The 21,461-nt window shown below is 37.7% G+C and overlaps 4 protein-coding genes across 4 annotated transcripts; 1 reads left to right on the forward strand and 3 right to left on the reverse strand.

The window, feature by feature from the left end:
- Positions 1 to 7,406: 7,406 nt before the first annotated feature.
- LOC128728701 (RING finger protein unkempt homolog) lies at positions 7,407 to 12,752 on the reverse strand. Its single transcript, XM_053822336.1, has 12 exons — positions 12,688 to 12,752; positions 12,300 to 12,509; positions 10,070 to 10,489; positions 9,795 to 9,997; positions 9,422 to 9,708; positions 9,065 to 9,349; positions 8,870 to 8,987; positions 8,657 to 8,788; positions 8,318 to 8,570; positions 7,934 to 8,240; positions 7,665 to 7,823; positions 7,407 to 7,601 (listed from the first exon to the last, which is right to left on the reverse strand). The coding sequence occupies exons 1-12, from the start codon at positions 12,750 to 12,752 to the stop codon at positions 7,407 to 7,409; spliced, it is 2,634 nt and encodes an 877-aa protein (XP_053678311.1).
- An 833-nt stretch (positions 12,753 to 13,585) lies between these two features.
- Positions 13,586 to 15,359, forward strand: LOC128728628 (max-like protein X). The gene is made up of 4 exons (XM_053822256.1): positions 13,586 to 13,643; positions 14,198 to 14,300; positions 14,362 to 14,490; positions 14,570 to 15,359. The coding sequence occupies exons 2-4, from the start codon at positions 14,291 to 14,293 to the stop codon at positions 15,169 to 15,171; spliced, it is 741 nt and encodes a 246-aa protein (XP_053678231.1). The 5' UTR covers positions 13,586 to 13,643; positions 14,198 to 14,290; the 3' UTR covers positions 15,172 to 15,359.
- Positions 15,359 to 16,677, reverse strand: LOC128728627 (tRNA:m(4)X modification enzyme TRM13 homolog). The gene has a single exon (XM_053822255.1). It carries the CDS (start codon positions 16,675 to 16,677, stop codon positions 15,406 to 15,408), a length of 1,272 nt encoding a protein of 423 aa, XP_053678230.1. The 3' UTR covers positions 15,359 to 15,405.
- Positions 16,678 to 17,204: 527 nt separating this feature from the next.
- On the reverse strand, positions 17,205 to 19,565 carry LOC128728748 (uncharacterized). Its single transcript, XM_053822391.1, has 6 exons — positions 19,130 to 19,565; positions 18,442 to 18,843; positions 18,253 to 18,359; positions 17,845 to 18,013; positions 17,577 to 17,775; positions 17,205 to 17,453 (listed from the first exon to the last, which is right to left on the reverse strand). Exons 1-6 carry the CDS (start codon positions 19,563 to 19,565, stop codon positions 17,294 to 17,296), a joined length of 1,473 nt encoding a protein of 490 aa, XP_053678366.1. The 3' UTR covers positions 17,205 to 17,293.
- Between the last annotated feature and the right edge of the window lie 1,896 nt (positions 19,566 to 21,461).

Below are 21,461 nucleotides of genomic sequence, written 5' to 3' on the forward strand. Positions count from 1 at the left end.
TATTCAAATACAGCACTGCTAGACATCTCTATAGCTCCACTTATCTGTAGGAATCAATTTATAAGCATTAAAGATACCATGATTACGACATGTTCATTATTAATATCCTAGCAGCCTTTTGTACAAAAAATGAGACTAACACACCATTTGCTTATATTCATTCATATCGTTAAAATTTTTATAAGCAGATCAGAATAAGCAAGACAAATTGTTGATTGAATTGAACAGTTCACAATAATCATCATCTAGCAGCTTAATTAATCTTTCTGCAAACCCCTATAACTCTGACAGGTATCCTTCTTAGCATAGCGTATTTGTTGGGTTCGTTAAGTATTTGTACATCAGCAATGCAAAAAATAATTTACTGATTCTGAAATGTGCTCTAATTATGGCTTGCAGTGGCAAATAAATCCATGGTCACAGCCATACGGCCGCACGGTGTCATTTTTCTGTGCTTAGAATATCATGAAATGTAAAGCTTCATTGATCATTGGTATTAATTCAGCCCAATCTACGATGACAAAATCACACCTGAATATGTTCATACTCCCATCACAATTAACGTTACTAATATCCATAATTAATGAGACCTTGCCCTACGATGTACTCATGTGCGGACTACATTGATATAACGTCAAACAAAAGGATGTGTTGTGAAATTGCTGGTATTTACACTCATATAATACATGGATGTGAAGGCAATTTGGGTATTCTATTTGCACTCAAGACAAGTGGTACGAAGTTGGTGCTGTACGATTTCTTCAACTACGCTAGAAGGAAAGACCAGTGGGTAATTCCGGTATTGCTGATATGACATTGCATACATTCTGATACAGATGCCAAATGCCATCCTAAACGCTCTCCTTAAGAGAATGTACCCATTAACTGTGACTCTCATGGCTACCACAGTCGGTTGAAGTAGTGATCAATTGATAATTGGGGACATCCAGCAAAAATGCTACATACGTGAAACCTGAAGTTTCAATAATGAGACAAAAACATAATCTGAAGCTCAGAATGTTACCAACCTGCGAAGAACGTTAGTAAATTGTTCGGTAAAATGTTAGTTTATGAAATCATTGTTAGTGCAGTTCTATTTTTTCAGTCTATTGGCAATCGCTTTACACGCCAAAAGACTGGATCGTTTTTCGACCTTTAGCGGACGAAACTATGGTGGGCTTTGGCAAACTTTAAGTAAACCCGTGGTGATACTTTACAGTACGAGAAACTACGAGAAACTATTCATGTTTGGATTCGATACGAACCAAACGTTCACATATAAAATTGTTTCCAGCGGATGCTAGTCAGAAATTACATTCAGGTGACTAGCTATAATTGCAAATGTATACACCTCCATTTTAGCACTGTTCAATTGTAGTGTTTCTTGTTTCTTGTTCATATTGAAATTTAAACCAGTACTGGATGGATCCACAAACCTTTGGACCACAGTTTGAATCATTGGTTTTCTTTCTTCACTTCTCTAAACCAAAGGAATGATACAGGCTGTGTACTGCAAGAGGTAAGCCCTCAAATTTGGCGTCGTGCAGAAGCACATGGAGTCTACTATACTACGGGTCCATCTACAAATCCCATTCATACATCATAATTGTTTTCCTATATCTTTTCCCTATTTCACTGATGTAGCTTCACATACGGTGGGTTTTATTTAATTCAGCAGATTTTTGTAGGTCCAAGCAGGGATTGTAAAATTTAGCACTCACGTTATTTGTCCGCCAGAGTCGGGTTTTGTCCAATAGAATTGAAATCCATTTTCCTCAACCCTACTTTATGATTTTAATAGAACACACAACCTACTTTGTTCGACATGCTTCCACCAAGCTTACTTGAGATCGATTTCCTGTTGAAATTAGACCGAGAAAATTTGACTTGTTTCTATAATTATATTTAACATGCCTTCATCTAGAATGTTTTTTAAATAGGTAAACCTTGTTCAACTTCACAGTTATAATGGATTTGTAGGACACATTTCACGCGGATGAAATTAGCATTATTAGGTCAGCCTGATCCTTGATAGACTTTTTTAAACTTTTTATAAAATAATTCCTTACCCTAGAAGCATATACAGGGCGCATTATTTTCATCTTCTGAGGTAAATGCTTAAAATCTAACCAACTGAAACATTATCCACATTCCGTGAATAAACAAGTACTGAAAAAAGAACAATAGAAAGTATATGTAGAAAATATAGCAAATAAAAAATAAATAAGAACAACATATTACAGTAATAAATAAACCATTTAATGCACGTATGATGGTCACTAATAAAGTATGTGTTTGTATCATAAATTCGGCCGTGAAAAAACAGAACATAAACAATACAATTGAATTGTAAACCATAGTTTGTTGTGCAGGATTTGTTGCTTACTGATGGGTAGTTTTTGCGCGTATGGCATTAATATTATTTGTATTATTCGATAATGTTTGATTACTTTCACACTGCGCATTCCAGCTGACCATGTTCCTGCTCTGCTCTCAAATCATCCTTCTATTTATCTTTTTCAAAAATGTATCTCTGTTACGAGGTTTGTCATGTACTTTGTTATCTAACATAACTTGCTTTCCAGTTATGTTTATATTACTGTAGATAAAGTTATTCAGTAAAAAGGTTATCGAAAATATACGTCTTCAACATTCAGTTTCTCTTGTAATAAATCAGAGTGCAAATCTGCGTAGTTGGGAATTGGTATGGTTTTGTAATTTAATTTCTTCGTTCCTGTTGAATCATTATTATCCCTTTGCTTTAGTATCATATTTGCATGGCTCATTAGTGTCACAATTTCTTATGCATTTTCAGAATCCCGAGTTCAGTTTAGTTTGATGTTATATGACAAATTGAAGAATTGATTTGTTATTTGCTCTTACACACAAATGGCCCAATATAATATATATATATATAAAGAATATTTGAGATGCGATCAAATGGAAGGAATACATTGCTACTATAGCGCGAAACGAGTTACTTTTTAGGAGAGCCGAGACAGTACCGTAGAAAACGTAAATGTTTTTACCACGTTACAAATATTTTTTTGAAGTATGACGACCGTCTTGTCGACTCCTTGAGCCGAGATGCTAATGTTAATATTAGATGCCTGGGAGCACGTTTGATAATAAAAGTAAAATTAAGAAAAAGCATTTTAGAATACTGCTGCTAGTATCTTAGAATCTGACAAAACCATAATTCTGATTAACATTAGTATAAGGGTACAGCTTGTGTGTTACTTTTTGTACAAGCAACGATAGTCCCTGTGTATGAGAACACATTCGCAATCACTGTAATCAAACTTATAATAAAAATGCAAGCTGCACGAATGTGCCTCGTAATAATAAAACCGTTTCAATTGTACAGCCTAGGTAATATACTCATCGAATACATGCAGTATCCTTCCGTCATAATCATACCTCACCCATGATTTAACATGAGATGTTAAATGTTATTTCAATCTTCTATGTCCTGTGAATCCTTACTTTGCTTTTTCCTTCCGTCACTTTGCTTTTCCCTTCCGTCACTTTGTTTTTCTCTCACATTCACTTTTCTATTCGCTTCTAAAATCTACTTTTCCCAATAGGTCAACACGTACTGAAAAGTGTAGTATCACTGTAGTGATCCGTTGCTCTATAGATTTGTTTCCATCACAAATATTTTGTTTGGTATTATAACTATACATTCAAACTATATTTCTTCAAAATGACAGGAAGGTGTAATGGAAACATGATATCGTTTGTATTTTCGAACAAAAAATGCTGTTCCTAATCGTATTGTTCGTCCAACAGTAAAAAAAACTATAAGCATTATATTTTAAACACTTTGTTGGCCGCTAACGAGTTCACTCGTTCTTGAATGTTAGAACGATGACACCGCAGACAAGTAGTAACTTGTTTGTTTAAACTTGTTCATCTGTTTTGTTGCGAGAAAGAGTTTTATCGTTCGTTCCTTATCCACAATTTGTTCAATGTTCCGTCTACCTCTACAACTTACTGTCTTCACAAAATGCTATATAACATAAGAATGCATAAAGCAGGAACCAAAATTTTTGTCGGTGGCTAGAGGTAGTTTGAGCATATTGTTGGTCAACAAAGTGTTTAAAGGAAGAGTAATAATTGTTATTGTAGTTTACTAATAATATACGGCATTAAGTTATATGCATCCACTTTTAGATTTGCCTGTTCCAGTCTTCCATAAATGAAGCAGTATCTTTTTGCTCGGTATTCGAAATCAAGGGCTTCGTAACTAAAGTATAATATCCAATACATCCAAAAACTGTATTGAAATGTGATGTCGATTCTCTAAGGGTGGATACAAACGACAGGGAACCGTGCCTCTCTCCATACAAATTGTATGTGCGGTGTCCGGTTCCATCGGTACCGACAATATTACGGGTACCGTGACACAGAACGATGTGTTTAATGGAGTAATCCATGTTTTCGATCAAGTTGTAGCGCAAGCATCTACTTGACGTTACATCGCTTAAGGGTTTAAGAGGGAAAGAGCGTGCAATAACGTTGCATTATTTGTAGGCTGTAGGTTTATTGGCCAAGGCTTTCTATGACATGAAATTTGTCGTAGCTGGATAGTCACTCATGCGTCCGGGGGAGGTTCAGATGAGATTCAAACCCGATACTATCGTGTGCTAATGCTTTGGCTATCGAGCCCCCGACTGAACTGCTATACGTATCCGTATTTTGATTTTCTAAAAAGAATATTTAAAAAACTCATTCTTTAACAAGAGCACAACGCCAGAACTTTCATTGAATAGTTGACATATTTTGAAAAATATTTTAATCAAAGGCGATAATGTAACGCGAATTTTAAACTACCAGAAATAAGCTATAATATCTTGCAAGAACTAATCCGGACAATTCTCCATGAGAACAACTATACGCAAAAAATTCGCCAACAAAATTTTAAATTGAAAATGCCTTAAAAACCAAAAATCATTGCTACTAAGGTGATATACAACAAACAATATACTTAAATAGATCTAGGATACTGTGCCTGCTGATTAGAGTGTTCCACTCCGGCACGCAGGTTAGAGATGATGGGTTATTATCTTGCTGTTTAGTTTTCACACAGCTCTTATCCCTTTTCAGTCTCCGAAAAAAGCAAAGTACGGCACGTTATCGATCTAACATAAAACTAAAAATATTAAATAAACATAAATATGTTTCTCCATTTCCAGTAAGCTCCTTCCGTAACTTAAGATTTAAAAATGTGATTGTTCATTATCGCATACCATAAATATCTACTATATGCTCATCAAAATCATTTGTTTTGATCTATTTGATCTTTTCTTCCTTTTCTGTTGTTCCTCGTTCAAACTCACGGCCAACACAACTCATAGGTGTTTCTGTGTCTCTCTCTTCTTAACCCGCTCATAGATGAGCACGTAGAAAGATTACTCTTATATAACTTCCTGATTTGTTGATTTTCACTTATTTTGATCAGTAGATTCATATGCTTTGCTTCGACAATAAAAACCAAAATATTAAGAACACACATTTAAAAGCAGACCTGATTATATATTCCATTTTGTAGTTTCTTTTCATAAACTACGACTTCACAAGAGGAAGCGATTATACGAGCAAAAATGTGTTTTTTTTTAATATATTCAATACGTCATAGTATATTCATAGTCCAATATTTAGCAACTGCTAAGAATATTATTCTGGAATTTTTATTTTTAATACATCTATATAATGTATTCTTGCCGGATTCTGGTGCTTCATTTCATCAGAAAAAAGGAGGCATTAAATATTATTGCTATCGACCCTATCCGTAACCCAGAAATTGTCTAGTGTTCAAATTTGAATGCAGATATAGCCGTTTCAATGTCGCTCTTCCGATTCAAACATCAAGTATCTTCTCTCAAAATGATTTGATTCTGTGTCCAAAATGGTTTTGATGCAGCACCTGTTTGCAAAAAGTACGGCACAACGTATGGTAATCAAGAAAATTGTAAGAAAAAATAAATATATTTCGTATTCGCCTTCGATGCCCAACTTAACACATAGACAGCCGGCGACTGAAAAATGATTTGACACTTTGAGTGCCACGTCACCCAAAAATGGGTGATGGCAAAATTTCCAGGTGGCCATGTCTCCTATTTTAGGGTGACAGCAAAAACGAAAACATGGTCTGGTCCAATTTTTTCCAATTAACTGGTCCAAATTACTAATAAGCAATTCGACAACTTCTTTTACGCTTTTCGTATCAGCAGGAAAATGCTTTAAGTCGGGTTCACCTGTAAAAAGGGGTATGTTAGGTATTTTATCTTCGTCTTACCACTCTTTGCTGTAACTATGTCTATCCGTGGACATTTCACAATAACTGGAATTATCGGACACGCTTGGAACAGCTCTTGATCTTTTTCTGGGAGCCATATCTCTATCGCTGTCCTCAAGTTCTATAACATAATCTTCTGAATTTACCGAATAATCCGATAGAGTCTGCAATATGCTCTTTCTTAACATATTGACAGCCGGCCCCGCGAAAACGCGGGATTCTGAAACTATCAGTTGAATGCCAGCAAAAACACGGCATTCTGAGAATTTCGCAAGACTGACGTAATAATTTCTGCAATAATCTTTCTACTTTTGAAGAGTAAATTCCGATATTAGTATATCGTACGTTTACGTTTCTGGTGGAACTGTTTGAAAACTTTTATTAATTTGTAACATTTTACCCATGTAACATAAAAAAAACATCTATAAAAACATTCAATCCAGCAAAAATAGTAAAGTACGATCTACTTTGCCGTATGCTATGCGAAACTAGAACCACATATTCTTGCAACATGGAAAAATACTGTGCGGAAGGAAAAAAATTGGACCAGAAAATTATGTCATTACTTGGAAAAAAAATCGTTTTTGCAGTCACCCAAAAATAGGAGACATGGTGACCTGGGAAATTTTGTTATTGTTATTTATTTAAGAACGGGCCGTATTTAGATTCGGATCATTTTTTGTGAGCTGAAAGGCATTTCCTCCCAACAGCCGCAGATAGCCTTATACAGGCCTCGGCTGACTCGGTTAGTTTTTGTAATTATTCTGTGACATGTAACACATGTAAGATCTGGGAAACTTGGCCCTTATTATATGGTTAAAATGCTACAAAATAATAAAAGTTTTCAAACAGTTCCACCAAAAACGTAAACGTACGATATACTAACATCGGAATTTACAGCGTTTTCGCTGGCATTCAAGTGAAAGATTCATAAACCCGTGTTTTCGCGGACTGGCGCTCAAGTGATAGTTTCAGAATCCCGCGTTATCGCGTGGCCGGCTGTCAATGTGTTTAGACAGTAGATGGAATATACGCGCCTGACGTCACACGCACCGCCCATTTCTACGCCTAGCTATAATCCCAAGACGTGCAGCTTTGTTGCTGCTTAAGCCTTAGGTGTGACTGGCGTTTGACAATAGGGACATTCTCGCTGAGTCGTAGCGCACGTATCACAGACGACAAGGTGATTGCACGGCACGAGCGTAACCGATCGATTTTTTTCCTCGCACTTCATACATTTGTTAGCCGTCTCTTGGTATAATACTGTTTCAACCTCCTCCATGTCTTTCCTTAATTTGGCCTGTAAAGTGATATTGGGTGGCATTATTATTTCAGTTTTGCAACACAAATGGTTCCTATTTACCTGTATATTTTTCAATTTTGATAACGGCATACCGCGTAGCTCACATACACGATAATTAGATGCGCACCCATTTCCAGACAAGCTTTGCTGCTCCAGCTGCTCCTTTAGTGCTTTCACATGCGACAATGCTTCGTCACGCTGCTGCTCTGCAATTACCGTCTAAGAATAGGAAAGGGAATGAAGGATTAATAAACGTAATAAATCGCTTATTACTATAATGACAACGCCTTCAACATAGCATTTTAACATTTGGTTTTGCTGATGATTACCTTCCGATTGCTTTCCTCCATTTGTGCTTTCCATGCTTCGCAGGCTGTAGTCGCCTGCATGAGACGCTCTTCCCAGTTCATCATTTGTTGTTGTTGCTGCTGTTGTGGAGCTTGTTGCTGCACTTGTTGTTGCTGTGATTGCTGTTGTTGCGGTAGTTGTTGTTGCTGAGATTGTTGCGCCTGATGATGAAGGTGTTGCTGCTGTGATTGTTGCGCCTGCTGCGTCTGATGGTGCTGATTATCACCAAAGAGCAGATTCGTTGTGTTACTACTTAACTCACTGCTTAATGGGAGATCCGACATTCTTCTACGATAAACAGTATAGAAAAGATTCTTTTGTGAAAATTATTCACTAGAAGGTGCTCTAGTGAAATCCTTGGTTACCTTATTTCGGGACTAGCAGACAATCCGTCTCCAAGTACAGGCGAAATTATGTTATTCGAATGGAAGAAAAAATTATCGTTATGGTTGTGCCCGTAAGAATTATTGCTCAGCTTCGGTGCTGAACCACTGCCTATGTGATGCGCCCCAAATGGATCATGTAAACCGAACAAGTTCGAATGCGAAGAGGGACTAAAATTGTGGCCTAGAGAGCTGCCAGGAATGTTCACCGGTGCGGACGTGCCTTGAAGAATGCCTGCAATTCATAAACACCGATGAAGGAGACCGCAAAATGCTAAAAGTCGTAGGCATTATACTCCAATGGATGCGCCCACAACTTACCGGTGATTGAGTTACCCACGGATGAACCTGGAATGTTGACCGGCGCTGAACTGCTTGCCAATAGACCCGAAGGCATGAGACCAGAGATGGAATTTTCGAGTCCATGCATATTGTCACGCCGGGCTAGATCATCTACAAGCGTGAAAAGCAGAATTTGATTGTATTTCTCATCTAATGTACTGAGAAAATATACCGACTCGGCGATTTACTTACACATTCCACCGTCGAGCGGTGAGCCTACATTAAGTATATTAAACGTTAGACACGCCATGCGCTTGCGCTGCTCGCGCTCGATAGGATTCAAAGAGAGATCATTGTCGATAGCAATTATCTAGCACACGGTTGAAAGAAGAGAGTTTAGTGAAAATTCAAGGGCCAGTATCACAGTGTGCACATATTGTAAATTACCTGTTTCGATAAATCCGGATTGAAGTCAATGTTTGATAAAAGTGAGTTAGCATTGGCACTACCGCAGTTGGCAGTATTTTGACCACCGTTGCTCAATAAACCCAAACCGCCGAGCGGATTTCCGCCGTGTCCATTACCCAGAAGCGTGGCGTTGTGTTTTTGCTGCTGCAAATGCGACCCTGGTGCCTTATTGTGCGAGCTGTTATTTGAGCCTAGGCTGCTGGTGCTTGCCGACTCGCTGCTTTCAGCACTGCCATTCGGCAGTAGCTGGAAATACGAAAGATTCTACGCGGATTAAACTTGCCACCGTTCGCGGACGCGCTACGTTGCTTCTGCCCTCAGTTATTTTCTGCTTACCCCTAGATCGTGGGAGTCCTTTTTGGTGCCAGATCCGACAACGGCAGACACCAGCGAACCTCCTGCAACATTTGGTCCGGATGTTCCACCATTGCCGACACCTCCAACACCACCAAGGACTGCTGCTCCTACAACACTTCCAGCGACCGGGCCTCCTGCAGCGCTATTTCCGCCGCCCGACACTCCGCTACCCGACGAAGGGCCTACGCCATCTGCCGATGACAGTACAGATGAGCGCATATCAGTCAGCGCCATGTTCTGCGGTTCCTCTTCCATTACTATGTAGGCTGAAAATAATAATTCTCGGTCAAGATGTTGGATACTAGCGATCTGAATAGGCTATCCTAGAGGGATGGATTAGAGCGCCACTCACGTTCCACATGTGCAAACGCACAAAACACTGAGCGAGGACAATATCCTGCTTGCTGCACGTCGTTGCATTTGGTCGACTTGTAAATCTCCGGATGGAACTGCTGCTCTGTGCGTGTGTGGCAGTACTGGCAGTTGTCGCCGGCTTCACAGTTTGCTGGTTCACCCCATTCTTCGCCATGCTTCACGTTCGGACACGGAGTAGATCTGCAAGACAATGACAGCCAACAGGCATGGTAGTAGCACTTGTTGTTCGACTCACGTATCCTGCCAACTTACCTGTATTTGAACTTTCTAGGACTACGACGTTTGTCTTTGCTGTTGTGGAACTGTGGACAAGCGTAGCCCTGACGACACAGCCGCGGAGGACGCTTACACGGTTCCGTCTTGTAGTGCGCCAGCACGTAGTTGGTGTCCTGCCATTTGGGGTCCTCGTTCATAAGGTTGCGCTCCTTATCGAGAACGTTGGGTCCGTTCAGCCCTTCTCCGGCTTCTTCAACATTCTGGAGTGCCTCCAGTTCTTTGATGTCGTACACCGGCGGGCGCTGATCGTGAATGCCATGCGCAAATGCACAATGGTGTCCGTTTTTAACGCAATACCCTCGGGCATCTGTGTCGTGTACGCACATGCACGTTTTGTAGTAGCGCAAATGATACCGTCGCTCAGTGTCACCAGCTGTGCGGTGTAGAAATGGACAACTGGGAACGAGAAGTTTAAGAAAATTACCCCATTAATGGCAATCCGTATGCCGTATTTATTTCATAGTTACATGTTTATCTTTTTCAACTTATACTATCAAGCATTTTTCCCCATATATAGACTGATAATTTTATCAAATCACAACATGTAATAAGCAGTAGAAATTCCATGTTTTCAAAACCTCTTTTAGTGTACGCATTCGGTTTCATTATTGGAATGAGCTGAAAATTGCTGATTGTTGCCAGTTGGATTGATAAACCCGTTTTTCCTGCCAGATTACTTCCACATAAAAAATTGGCCCAATTTGGTAACCAACAACAAAGAAACATTATTGTTTTCAAACCAATCATAACTTTTTCGTTACAGCATATAAGCAGGATAACCGGATCCGAAAGATTCCTAAAAGAATTTTCCATAACTAAACAAAAAACACAGTAAAACTTGGTTTATATGGTTGATTGCGAAGCAAATATGTCTGATGAATAGATTTGATCGATGATGGCCAACGGAAACGGTTCGATTGGCCTTAAGGCCTGTTGATTGTTGAGCTTTTTGACCTATTGATATTTTGAACTCATAGTGTAATTTCTATTGAAATTTATGGTTTAAAGACGTAGCATCGAAGTGGCACATTGTCTCACGGATACCGTAAACATTCGCAGCGTGCTTTGCTTTATCCAAAACACACCACATATTCACGCTATGCACTTCATTTTAACACACACACGCACATCGTACGTACGAACACTTGCTTCATTGACACACAATCGCGATTCACGAATTGATCTATGCTATGCCAGCACTTGCTTCGCATTCCACACAGCCTGTTCATTCGCGTCGAACAAACTACCCCAGCATAGAAGCGCGCTTACGATACTTCACACACACTTGCGTCTGCACAGATTGTGTCTATACAGAAGCGTCTTCAAAACAAAGGTTATGAAATTTAACAACGAAGATGGCGCCGATGACACCGTAGCACTCTACGAAAGACAAAGTAGCAGTAGAGTCGCTAGCGTCGCAATAAACTAAAGAACACAAAAAATCTCGCTCATGCCATGTAGCGCGTTACTGCTCCGCATTTTCTCCCACACTCTCCATCTTTGTATATACCTCCATCGGACTCGTTTCACCGAGCTTTCTTTTCGCTACTATTTATCTTGTTTTCAAATTTGAATCAAGTTGTAAGGATAAAAAACTATGAACAAAGCGCCTGTATCTGCTAAAATCGACTGTAACGATGAGCAGAAAACGAGAGCGCATTGCTGATGATTCTATATTATGAAAATGATATTCCACACATTCTTATTGGTTTGATTCATATTCAATTTTTTTTTTCATTGCCAAAGATTCCAAATCATGAAATTTAACAAATTAAACTGCCCCAACCTGCCCGTTGACTGAGGCAGTAAGAGTAATTCAACAATTATAAACGCCATATGGTACTCTTGTTTATAACATTTTTTATGAGTAAAAAGGAATCTATGGAAAAGGCTCTAAATGAAAAAACAACAGCATTCACTACCTTTACAATATGAATGAAGGAAAAACAAACGTGTAAGCTCAGCTGATTGCTTATCAGGCATCACAAAACCTGACTGAAAATTCGTAATTAAAACATGATACGATAAAACAAATAAATATAAATGGTTTTACGTACGAACATGATATTCAGACAATTTTTAAGAACAAAAAAGAATAAGCTTTAGCATAGAATAGGTAAAACTTTATGAGCCGCGTCATGGGTGGTCTGGATGGCCGGTTCCCCCAGAAGAGCCAACTGAACGAGAAAATATGTGCTGTACTTACTCATCGCCGTCCGGACAGATTCCTGTCGTTTCGTCATATTTTGGGCAATAATTATCAGCACTATAGTTGAATGATCCGTCTCGTCTGCGGACAGGTCGACGGCGGCGCTGATTCATGAAGTGCCAATGGAAGCACACGAATGGCCGATGTTGATTGCATTTATGTTGCAGGAACGATGGACACTGGTCGACGCGGAATTCCTTAAGGTAGCTGCGGGGATAAATACGAGCATCAAAGAGCAAAAAACAATTAACAGGTACACAAACTGTTCCTGCGTGACGTTTATGCGTGCTTGCCAATCGAGCTCGCCAACAGCAAGAGCATGGTGTGCATTCGGTGAGCTTTTGGCGCTTGTCCGCCATTGTCGATGTTACAGGACGCTACTTACGTATAGTGATTCGGTTTTTCTGTTTGCGTAGTAAACGAAGATTTCGTAGGATCCGTTGACGCCATTTTATGGTTTGTTTATCTAATTTAGCTGCGGCGTCGCTCGAGGGCGCTGTCTATTAAAACATGGTAACAAAAAACTGCGTTTTTTCTTTTGCGCCGTTCCCGAACACTGCTTTCACCTAACACACAACTCCTCTTTGTCAATGAGTGATGGCCGATCATTCATTGCTGGCTTGCCAGATATGAATGAAGTAGCAAGGTGTAGCATGGGCCAACAATAATTCACTGATATGTGCTATAGTGGAGAACTCAGCAGAATGAACACTCACTGTTTCAGTGTAACTTGCTTTGACGCTACGGTTTCAACTCCAATATGCTACTTTATCTTTCTATCAGGAAAACAAGCGTTGTACAACTTGAAATAAATAAATTACATATTGCTAGATTTAACTTTTGTTTCTACTGCATATTACTAGATTTAACATGCTGCAAATATCACTTTGACACCACTAACACAAAACCCTAAACCTGCTGAATTCGAAAAGACTATGAACTGCGTCTTCAAAATTATTGCCTGATGCGAAACATGAATCTGACCTGTCGTCCTTTCATGAGAGTTGTCAATGGCATATAAAGGAGCATATACACTGTTCATCTCCACTACAACAAAAAACATTTGTTTTTAATTTAATTTTGAAAAGTTGTATGTAAAAAGTTTCAAAGCCCATTGCGGCTTAACCATCAGATAGCTTAAGATTGTAGTAATATGAAATCGGCGTCCTAAACGTCGTTAGAGCTATGTTACAGAACTTCCAAAATTGCTCTTGTTCCTTCATTGACATTAGCGATGCTCATTTGTGTTTCACTTGATTGCATATACACGCGAGTGTGGGTCTGTTTTGGTTGATACGTTGTTAGGAAATAACTCGATAATTATTTTATCCGCAATCTTAGGTATATTTTAGTACAATTGCAATTGAAATTTCTTTCAATTTTTTGAAAAATTGATATATTAATATAAAATATGTTCATCAAGGTGTGATATAATGTCGTTTGTTGTGACGTGATCGTCGATTGATCCTTTTTGTACATTGCAAAGCTATACTATAAATTGTTTTGTCGCTTTAGGGATCGTTATAGCAGAATAATTTTCATAATAACTCTTAATTGGCCCCAAAACGCCTTTAGTGTTTTTGTAATTTTCCATAATTTATTCGTAGTTTTAAATGTGGCTTCAAACTATATTTAAAACTAAAAGGTGAAAAGGATTATACATCCGAAATAGAATTTTCTTTGATCTCTGCGTAGTATCTTAAATCATTTATACATTACTTATTCAGAAATTCTTACTTAGATAAGCATTCCACAAATGTACATCTTGCCTATCAACCCTAAACTGTGAGCGGCTCAAGCACGCCTACCATACTTCACCTGTGCTTATACGCCTTATCAGTTTTTTGCGTTAAACGTCGTTTGCCATCGTTAACCATTCTAGTCTTTGTTTGCAGATTCAGCGATTAAATTTAAAAAATTAGTTAGTTGGTGAAACAACTGGAACTTCCATCCTAAAATTGTCATAACACACAACAACGCCAACACAAATGAACGACAGTAAGTTTATTGGGATCTATATATCGATCACATACATACTATTTGATTACACATACATAAGGTGGTATAAAGTACGAAATGGATATGAAGATGGAACCTTCAAGCCCTCCAGAAAAGGATCGTACCATGTACTCTCGATGCTCCAGCGCCGGGAGCATTCATACACCAACATCGTCAGCACATAATTCAGGCAAGCATGTTGTTGTTTGTTACACAAGCGATGCATGACCGTAAAATGGCTTCATGGTATTCTTGATCTCAATGTTCAGAAGATGAAGAAGACTCTGGAGATAACAAAAGTAGCACGATGAGCTACAAGGAACGGCGACGAGAAGCGCACACACAAGCGGAACAGAAGCGCCGAGATGCCATTAAAAAAGGCTACGATTCGCTGCAAGATCTCGTGCCAACATGCCAACAAACCGATGCGTCCGGCTACAAACTCAGCAAAGCGTCAGTTCTTCAGAAATCGATAGATTACATCGGTTATCTTTTACAGAACAAAAAGAAACTAGAAGAGGAACGTGCATCACTACAGAAGGAAGTAATGGCTTTGCGTATCATACAGAAAAATTACGAAAATATGCTACAACATCAACAAGCATCCCCAGGCCGAACGGAGGCTCGTCTTAGTGATGATGTAAAGTTTCAGGTATTCAAAGCTATCATGGATGAAATGTTCCTCTCGTTCGAGCAGCTTCCGATGAACGATTTTGCCGAGCTTACATCCGGTGTAATACCTTGGCTAGAAGAGCACTGCAAACCTCACTTGTTGCGAGACGTTGTTAATCGTATGCTTGGTAACATCACCACAAACTACACCGTTGAAACCTCCACCCAAGATTTAGTTGGAAATAGAGACATGAATTGATCGATTGGTTGTTAGGCGAGACGACTTCTACGCGTACTATAATTAAATTTTTGCGAGGTTAGATTACCGGCAATTATAAAATTTATTACTGTACATTTAACGTGCACATATGTTTTGTTATCTTTTTTAATGATGGTATGTAAGTTTTATAAGCTAGTATTGGATTTAAAGTTGAGTTCATTTTGCGAAGCACAAAAATTAAATATTGAAACAGACAGTTTAAGTGTCAGTGTTTTATTTCTCCACACAAACAAGGCAAACATTTTCAAGCGTAATCTCACTGGTAACATAATACCTTAGATACACTTCGTATCCATTTTGCTGCATATATTTTGACCGTGCTATATCTAGGATTCGTTTGCATTTTTTACCAATAACTTCGCGTTCATTTCTTGATAATCCGCAACGATCCTGTTTTTCGTTTTCCAGATCCGGAGATTCCTTTTTATTGCGACTCCGGCCGGTACCACATACTGCCCAGCTAACCATGCGTACGATGTTTTCGAACTCCGGCTGACCAATACCGTTGGCTAGGAGGAACTGCTTTCCTACGAATGTGTTCCATTCACATCGATGATGGCAACACAACGCAAAAAGACATCCCTTTACAGTGAAAGTAGAATTAGCCGATTTACTCTTTACAAGACAACGAAGAGCCAGGTCCGTTGCGCTCCCGCAAAGATGTTTTCCTATCCCAACACACTGTTTGTTGCTACCAACGATTTCCGACAATACGAGGTCGGCAATATCGGCACGAATCCGTTGTACTATTTCCCTGTCCTCAATTTTGTTGTCCTTTTTGTGTCGATGGGAAGCCCGGTCAACCAACAGTACCTTGCAATGGCTCAACTGCGTGTCAACGACGATTTTAGCAAGCCAGTACGAGACTTGGCCCTTGCCGGCTCCAAATTCTATAAAAGCTGTATCGTTCTGCAGGAAGCCATGATGATCAAGCAGACCAAGTAAGGCAGATGACTGGGTCAGGTGCTTCAACGTTTGCGGACCATAGTGCTCCCTTGTTAGCTCTTGCTCTAAAATGTCATGACGGGGAGAATGTTCCTTTATAGCTGGACTTGCAGAATCATAAATAGTGTTAATTTTTGCAATAAGTGCAGCCATCGTTTCTACCGGTATTTCGGACAGCTTTTTACCAGCTGCCATTGTCAACGGTGGTGAAGCTTGTTCATCACCAGAAGAGGCACAGTTGATACCGGGCACGATGTACGCCTTTTGTTGCGTTGGCGGACGAGCATTACAGATTTTTAGATGCTTTTGTAGCTTAGAAGCTGATATTGTATGCTTCGGATCTAAAGGGCACACTATGCGATCACTGGATATTAATGTATTTGTAGGTTCATGCTCTCCACAAAACTCTTTCCCAACACCGACCGTCATCTTGCAAAATCGCTTTTTGCGCTGAACAAAATGCTTACACCTTAACGAATCTTCATCCAGTTGATGCTTAATTTTTTTGCGATCGGGTTCAGACTCAGCTAAATCTCCCATGTTTCTGCTCGTTTTGCAATTAATATGCAAACACAAGTAAGCACTTTCCTATTTCGGCTTTTAGCCTAATAAACAAATAAAAAATGACATTCTATCGTCAAGAAACAGTAGCATTAGTAGTATGTACCTTGACGATTTGATTGACGTAAGCAAAACTGAAGAAAACGTAGGCTTTTCAGTAGACGGCGACGACGTTTCGGTCGTTTCTGAGCAACATGTGTTCAGGACTAAATTCGGAGTTAATAATAATGAATCGAAAAATTTCATATGCAGATTTAAGCACCTAATCCTAAAGGTGGAATAGGCCTGCAGAGTTCTATACTCAGAACATGTAATGAGTATCCAGATATGGGATGTCAGGACCGGAGAATAATTATTTGTAGACAGGAATGGAATAATCTATATTTCAATTGGCCACGTGGTCATATTAGTTGTGAGCGAGCGAGTTGAAGAAGCAGTGACATATGTAGACATCGAACAAATGTGAACAATTAACTTGAACAACATGATGCAATTCCTATCGTTTGTTTATGAGTTTTAAATTTTTTATTAGTTTCATTATTTTTACATTATATTTCATTATCAATATCAGAAAAGAGAGGTTCACATTTCCAATCTAACGAGGAACAATATTTGGTTTTTCCAGGCTGCTTAGCACATCGGCCTCAGTACGCTCCGAAAGACAATTTTTATAACATAAATAGTCCAATACTCTTCTAGGTAATGGAAGAGCTTGTATAAGATCTTTTCGCTTGATTGTTTTATGAATGACAAACCTGAAAATAAAAAATGTAATTCCCAGCATTGAATAAAGAAATGTAATACTTTCAAGGAATTTAATTGAACCAAATGCTCCCACATGTCTTGTATGTGGCATCTCTGTTCAAGGTATAGCATACCTGCATATATGTTGCAAACTCTGCACATGCTTAAAACGTGATACTGGTTTAGTTAATTGAACACGCATGGGGCCATATTCTGGACGCCTATGAAGAAAGAATAAATATCTCCCACTCCTAGAATGTTCTACTGCATTTTCAATGAATTCCATAATTGTTCGTGATTTAAATTTAGCACAAGAACCAAATGAGAAGGATCCTATAAATAAATATAAAAAAACATAAATTAGATTAAATTGTTTTTTCAAATGCAAATCATGCAACTTACCTTGATCCTGATCTATTCTTACGTGTCGTACCGTGCCATTTAATTTGAAAGTTAGAGAAAATATATAATGATCATCCGAGCTATCTCTAACTAGAAAGCTGCCATCCGGCTCGTTAGACAATATTTTTTCGGCACCTTCCGAAGTTATTGGACCCCAATACCAACCAAACTGAAAGGTATTATAGATGAAATATATATATATATATATATATATATATATATATATATTTATATATATATATATATATATATATATATATATACATATATATATATATATATATATATATATACATATACATATATATGTATATATATATATATATATATATATATATATATATATTTATTTATTTTAAATTATGAATTAAAATTATGAAATGAAATCAATTTTACCACCAAACATACCTCTTGAACTTTTTCTATGCTTGCAGTAAAGTCCATCGACGTGCTTCTTTCGCTTGTCCGTTTTTTCTGATCGCTGGTATCTCCCATCAAATACCTTAAATCAGTTTCTGTATAACGATTCGAAACATATTTATTAACGCATAATGAAGTTATATTTTCTTATAAACAATATCTAGACTGAAAACTTACCATTGGAAGGAAGAGGTGGTAGTTTCCGAGGGGTATTCAATTTTTTGCAAATCGTATTTTCGGTTTTATCCTTGATGCAGACATTTTCTTTAGTGCGGTTAGAAACGATCGATCGTTTGTTGCTCAAAAACGATTTATGATGTTGTTGTCGGCTTACACGAAATATGTTACAAAACTTTTGCTTAAGATTTACTGAAAAGTTTGACTTTTTGCACTGAGTACGTATCTCGTGGGATATAGCGTTACGCTTAGAATCAGTTATATCACTACTATGTTTATCAGCGGATTTTGACGATTTTCTGTCGATAATAATTTGGGGTTTAATGTTTCTACGCTCATTAATGGAATTAATCTGTTCACTGCAGTTTAGTAAATTGTTCCAACTATTCCTCTGTGACGCTTCTGAAAATGAATGGAAAAGATCGAAGGTAGTGATTATTGTTTAACGAAATGTTTTATTGAAGAAATTATATACTACTGGTTGATTTAGGATGCTTAATTTAGTAACAATAAATACAAAAAACATTATATCAGAAGCATGTATTCTGGACAAAACACGTCAATTCACGGCGACCACGTGAAGTCATGTTCATTTTAATAAAAATGAATTGTGTGTAATTTTAGCTTTTTGTTTTGCACATGAACATCTTTCGAGTTCTTTGAGGGTAGTATGTGGTATGTAACTTACCATTCTGATTTCGATACAAAGAGGTTTCAGCATTGTAAGTATTCCTGATCAAATCGATTGGCGTTGTGTAGATGTCTGAATCAATAGGAACGTTGTAAAAATCAAGAATTTTGTTGTCGTCTAAAGCATCGTGGGACATCGCTTGCGTTATAAATATCGAATCGTCTGCTTTATTCTTTATCGAGTCAGTCAATGAGTTGTGCGAACAAGATAATCGCGTTCGAAGGGAATTTGAGTTGCGTTGAATCGTAGATATATTGCTTTTCGTGTGACGATAAAACGTAACAAAACACTGTGATCTTTTCCCGGGGCTCCATGTCTTTATTTTCAGTAAGTACGTTTCAGACGCGTCAATTTTGGACAAATGACAATTGAAAGAATCATCTTTCACTTTACTAGCAGCGGTATTTTTGAGTTTATACTTTTTTTCATTCATGGTTTAGATCCAAAAAAACGAACCAATCCTTTTCGAACGTATCCTTGCTTGTAGTTGATAAGTGACGCTTATCAAATAGCTTAAATGTTGGTAAAGATATACAATTTCAAGCTAGTATATCTGAAATGAAATGCAAAAATTAAGGTCATCAATATCGGAAATTCTTCTTCTGAAGAGTTAAGAGAAAATTAACAATTGAATTAAATTTGATTTACTATAGAAACGCTATAGTCGCATTGCTAGACTATTGAAATGAAAACAATCAATGCATGAAATAATAAAGTATATGTAATGAAAATATTATTTTCGATGAAACAATTTTATCGTACAGCCTAGCATATAAATCAACTAAAACGTATTATCAATAAAGGAAGCGTTTAGGAATGGATTTTGAATGAGGCAATGCTTCGTTTCCCTGATTTTCGTAACAATATTACATTTGAATTGATAGTTTTAAATAAAATGCACTTTACTCCAGATCAGAGCCATCAGAGCAAATCATTGAAATCGTTCATCATTAAAATTGGCTATACACATTTATCAAATTCTTTCACATCAATCGTTCTAAGTCGCCATTTCAAATAACCGATTTTTCCATATGAGCTACGCTTTAACAAACAGCAGAGCTATAACATTCCTACAAAAGACAATTGTATAAATGTTGGTGAAACATTGTACAACCATTCCGTTCAAGAAACCGAAAAAAAATGTTTAAAATTTTTAAAGTAGTTGTTGCAAATAACAATCGTGCTTGGCGTGCAAACAATCGTGCGTGGGTACCACAGCATGATATAGGCATTGGCTATGAGATAAAAAAATGTTTATTTTGTTGCATGAGTAAATTTCTTTATAGAGGATCAACATTTTACACATTCAACCGGCCACACAAAAACCGGCTTTTTACGCTAATCTTAAATTTGTTAGCATTGGTTCGTGTACAAACTATAGAAATAATTATAATGAAGAGAAAAAAAACAATTCAGCAGCACCATGAATGCAGTGTTTTAAATGGTTTTAAGGTGCTTATAATTTATGTTAAAAATGCATATAGAGAACGACTGCGGGAGCCGCTGGAAGAGGTAGATGCTTTATGGGGGATAAAAGCCCACTCTGTCATCCATAGCGTCTTAATAAATTTTACAAAAAAATCATTGAAAAAGTAAAGAAAACCAAACACATTCGCGCGTACACACACGCACACACAAATATACACATGGTTGTACACCTAGGCTTAGAATGTCCTAATTGAATGCTTGTCACAGGTCTATACAGCTGCAGCTCATTTTCATGTGGTATATTACTTCCACGCTGCAAATAGCACATGCTTAATGTAATTGGTACAATTGATATCAACATCAATCATATACATTTGGTCAACTATATTTTAAGCAATACGAACCTTACAGCTTAAATAAAACACACCACAGTTATGCGCCTCAATTGCGTTACTGAATCATGCTTTATATGTTTCACTAATAACAAATATGTGTAAGCATTTCGATGAGTTCACTTAAAATAATGAAAACGCTCACAAAACACTAAATTCACATCAGTCCATCCCATATTGCAATTGGGTTTTTCATGATTAAAGATTTTTCTTTTATTTCTGACGTTCGTCTCACTGGCACTTTGTCGGGGACATTTTCATTGGGTTATACCTGCAGCTTTATTTCTTCATTGAAAAAAAGAGATATTAGACTGTAGAGCACAAAATTTCTAGACTTCCTTGTTAAAGTTTCACACAGCTCTGAATAGAAAGAACAATAAATTTGAAATTGGTCGTATAATCACTATAAAACCGTGTGTTACACGGGGTATGATATCACGCGTAAACAACTACAGTAGTAGCAGAAACAGCCACAGTTAAAATAGCTATAATAAAATTAATAATTTTAC

Source organism: Anopheles nili, chromosome X (genome assembly GCF_943737925.1).
Source record: "Anopheles nili chromosome X, idAnoNiliSN_F5_01, whole genome shotgun sequence".
NCBI lineage: Eukaryota > Metazoa > Arthropoda > Insecta > Diptera > Culicidae > Anopheles > Anopheles nili.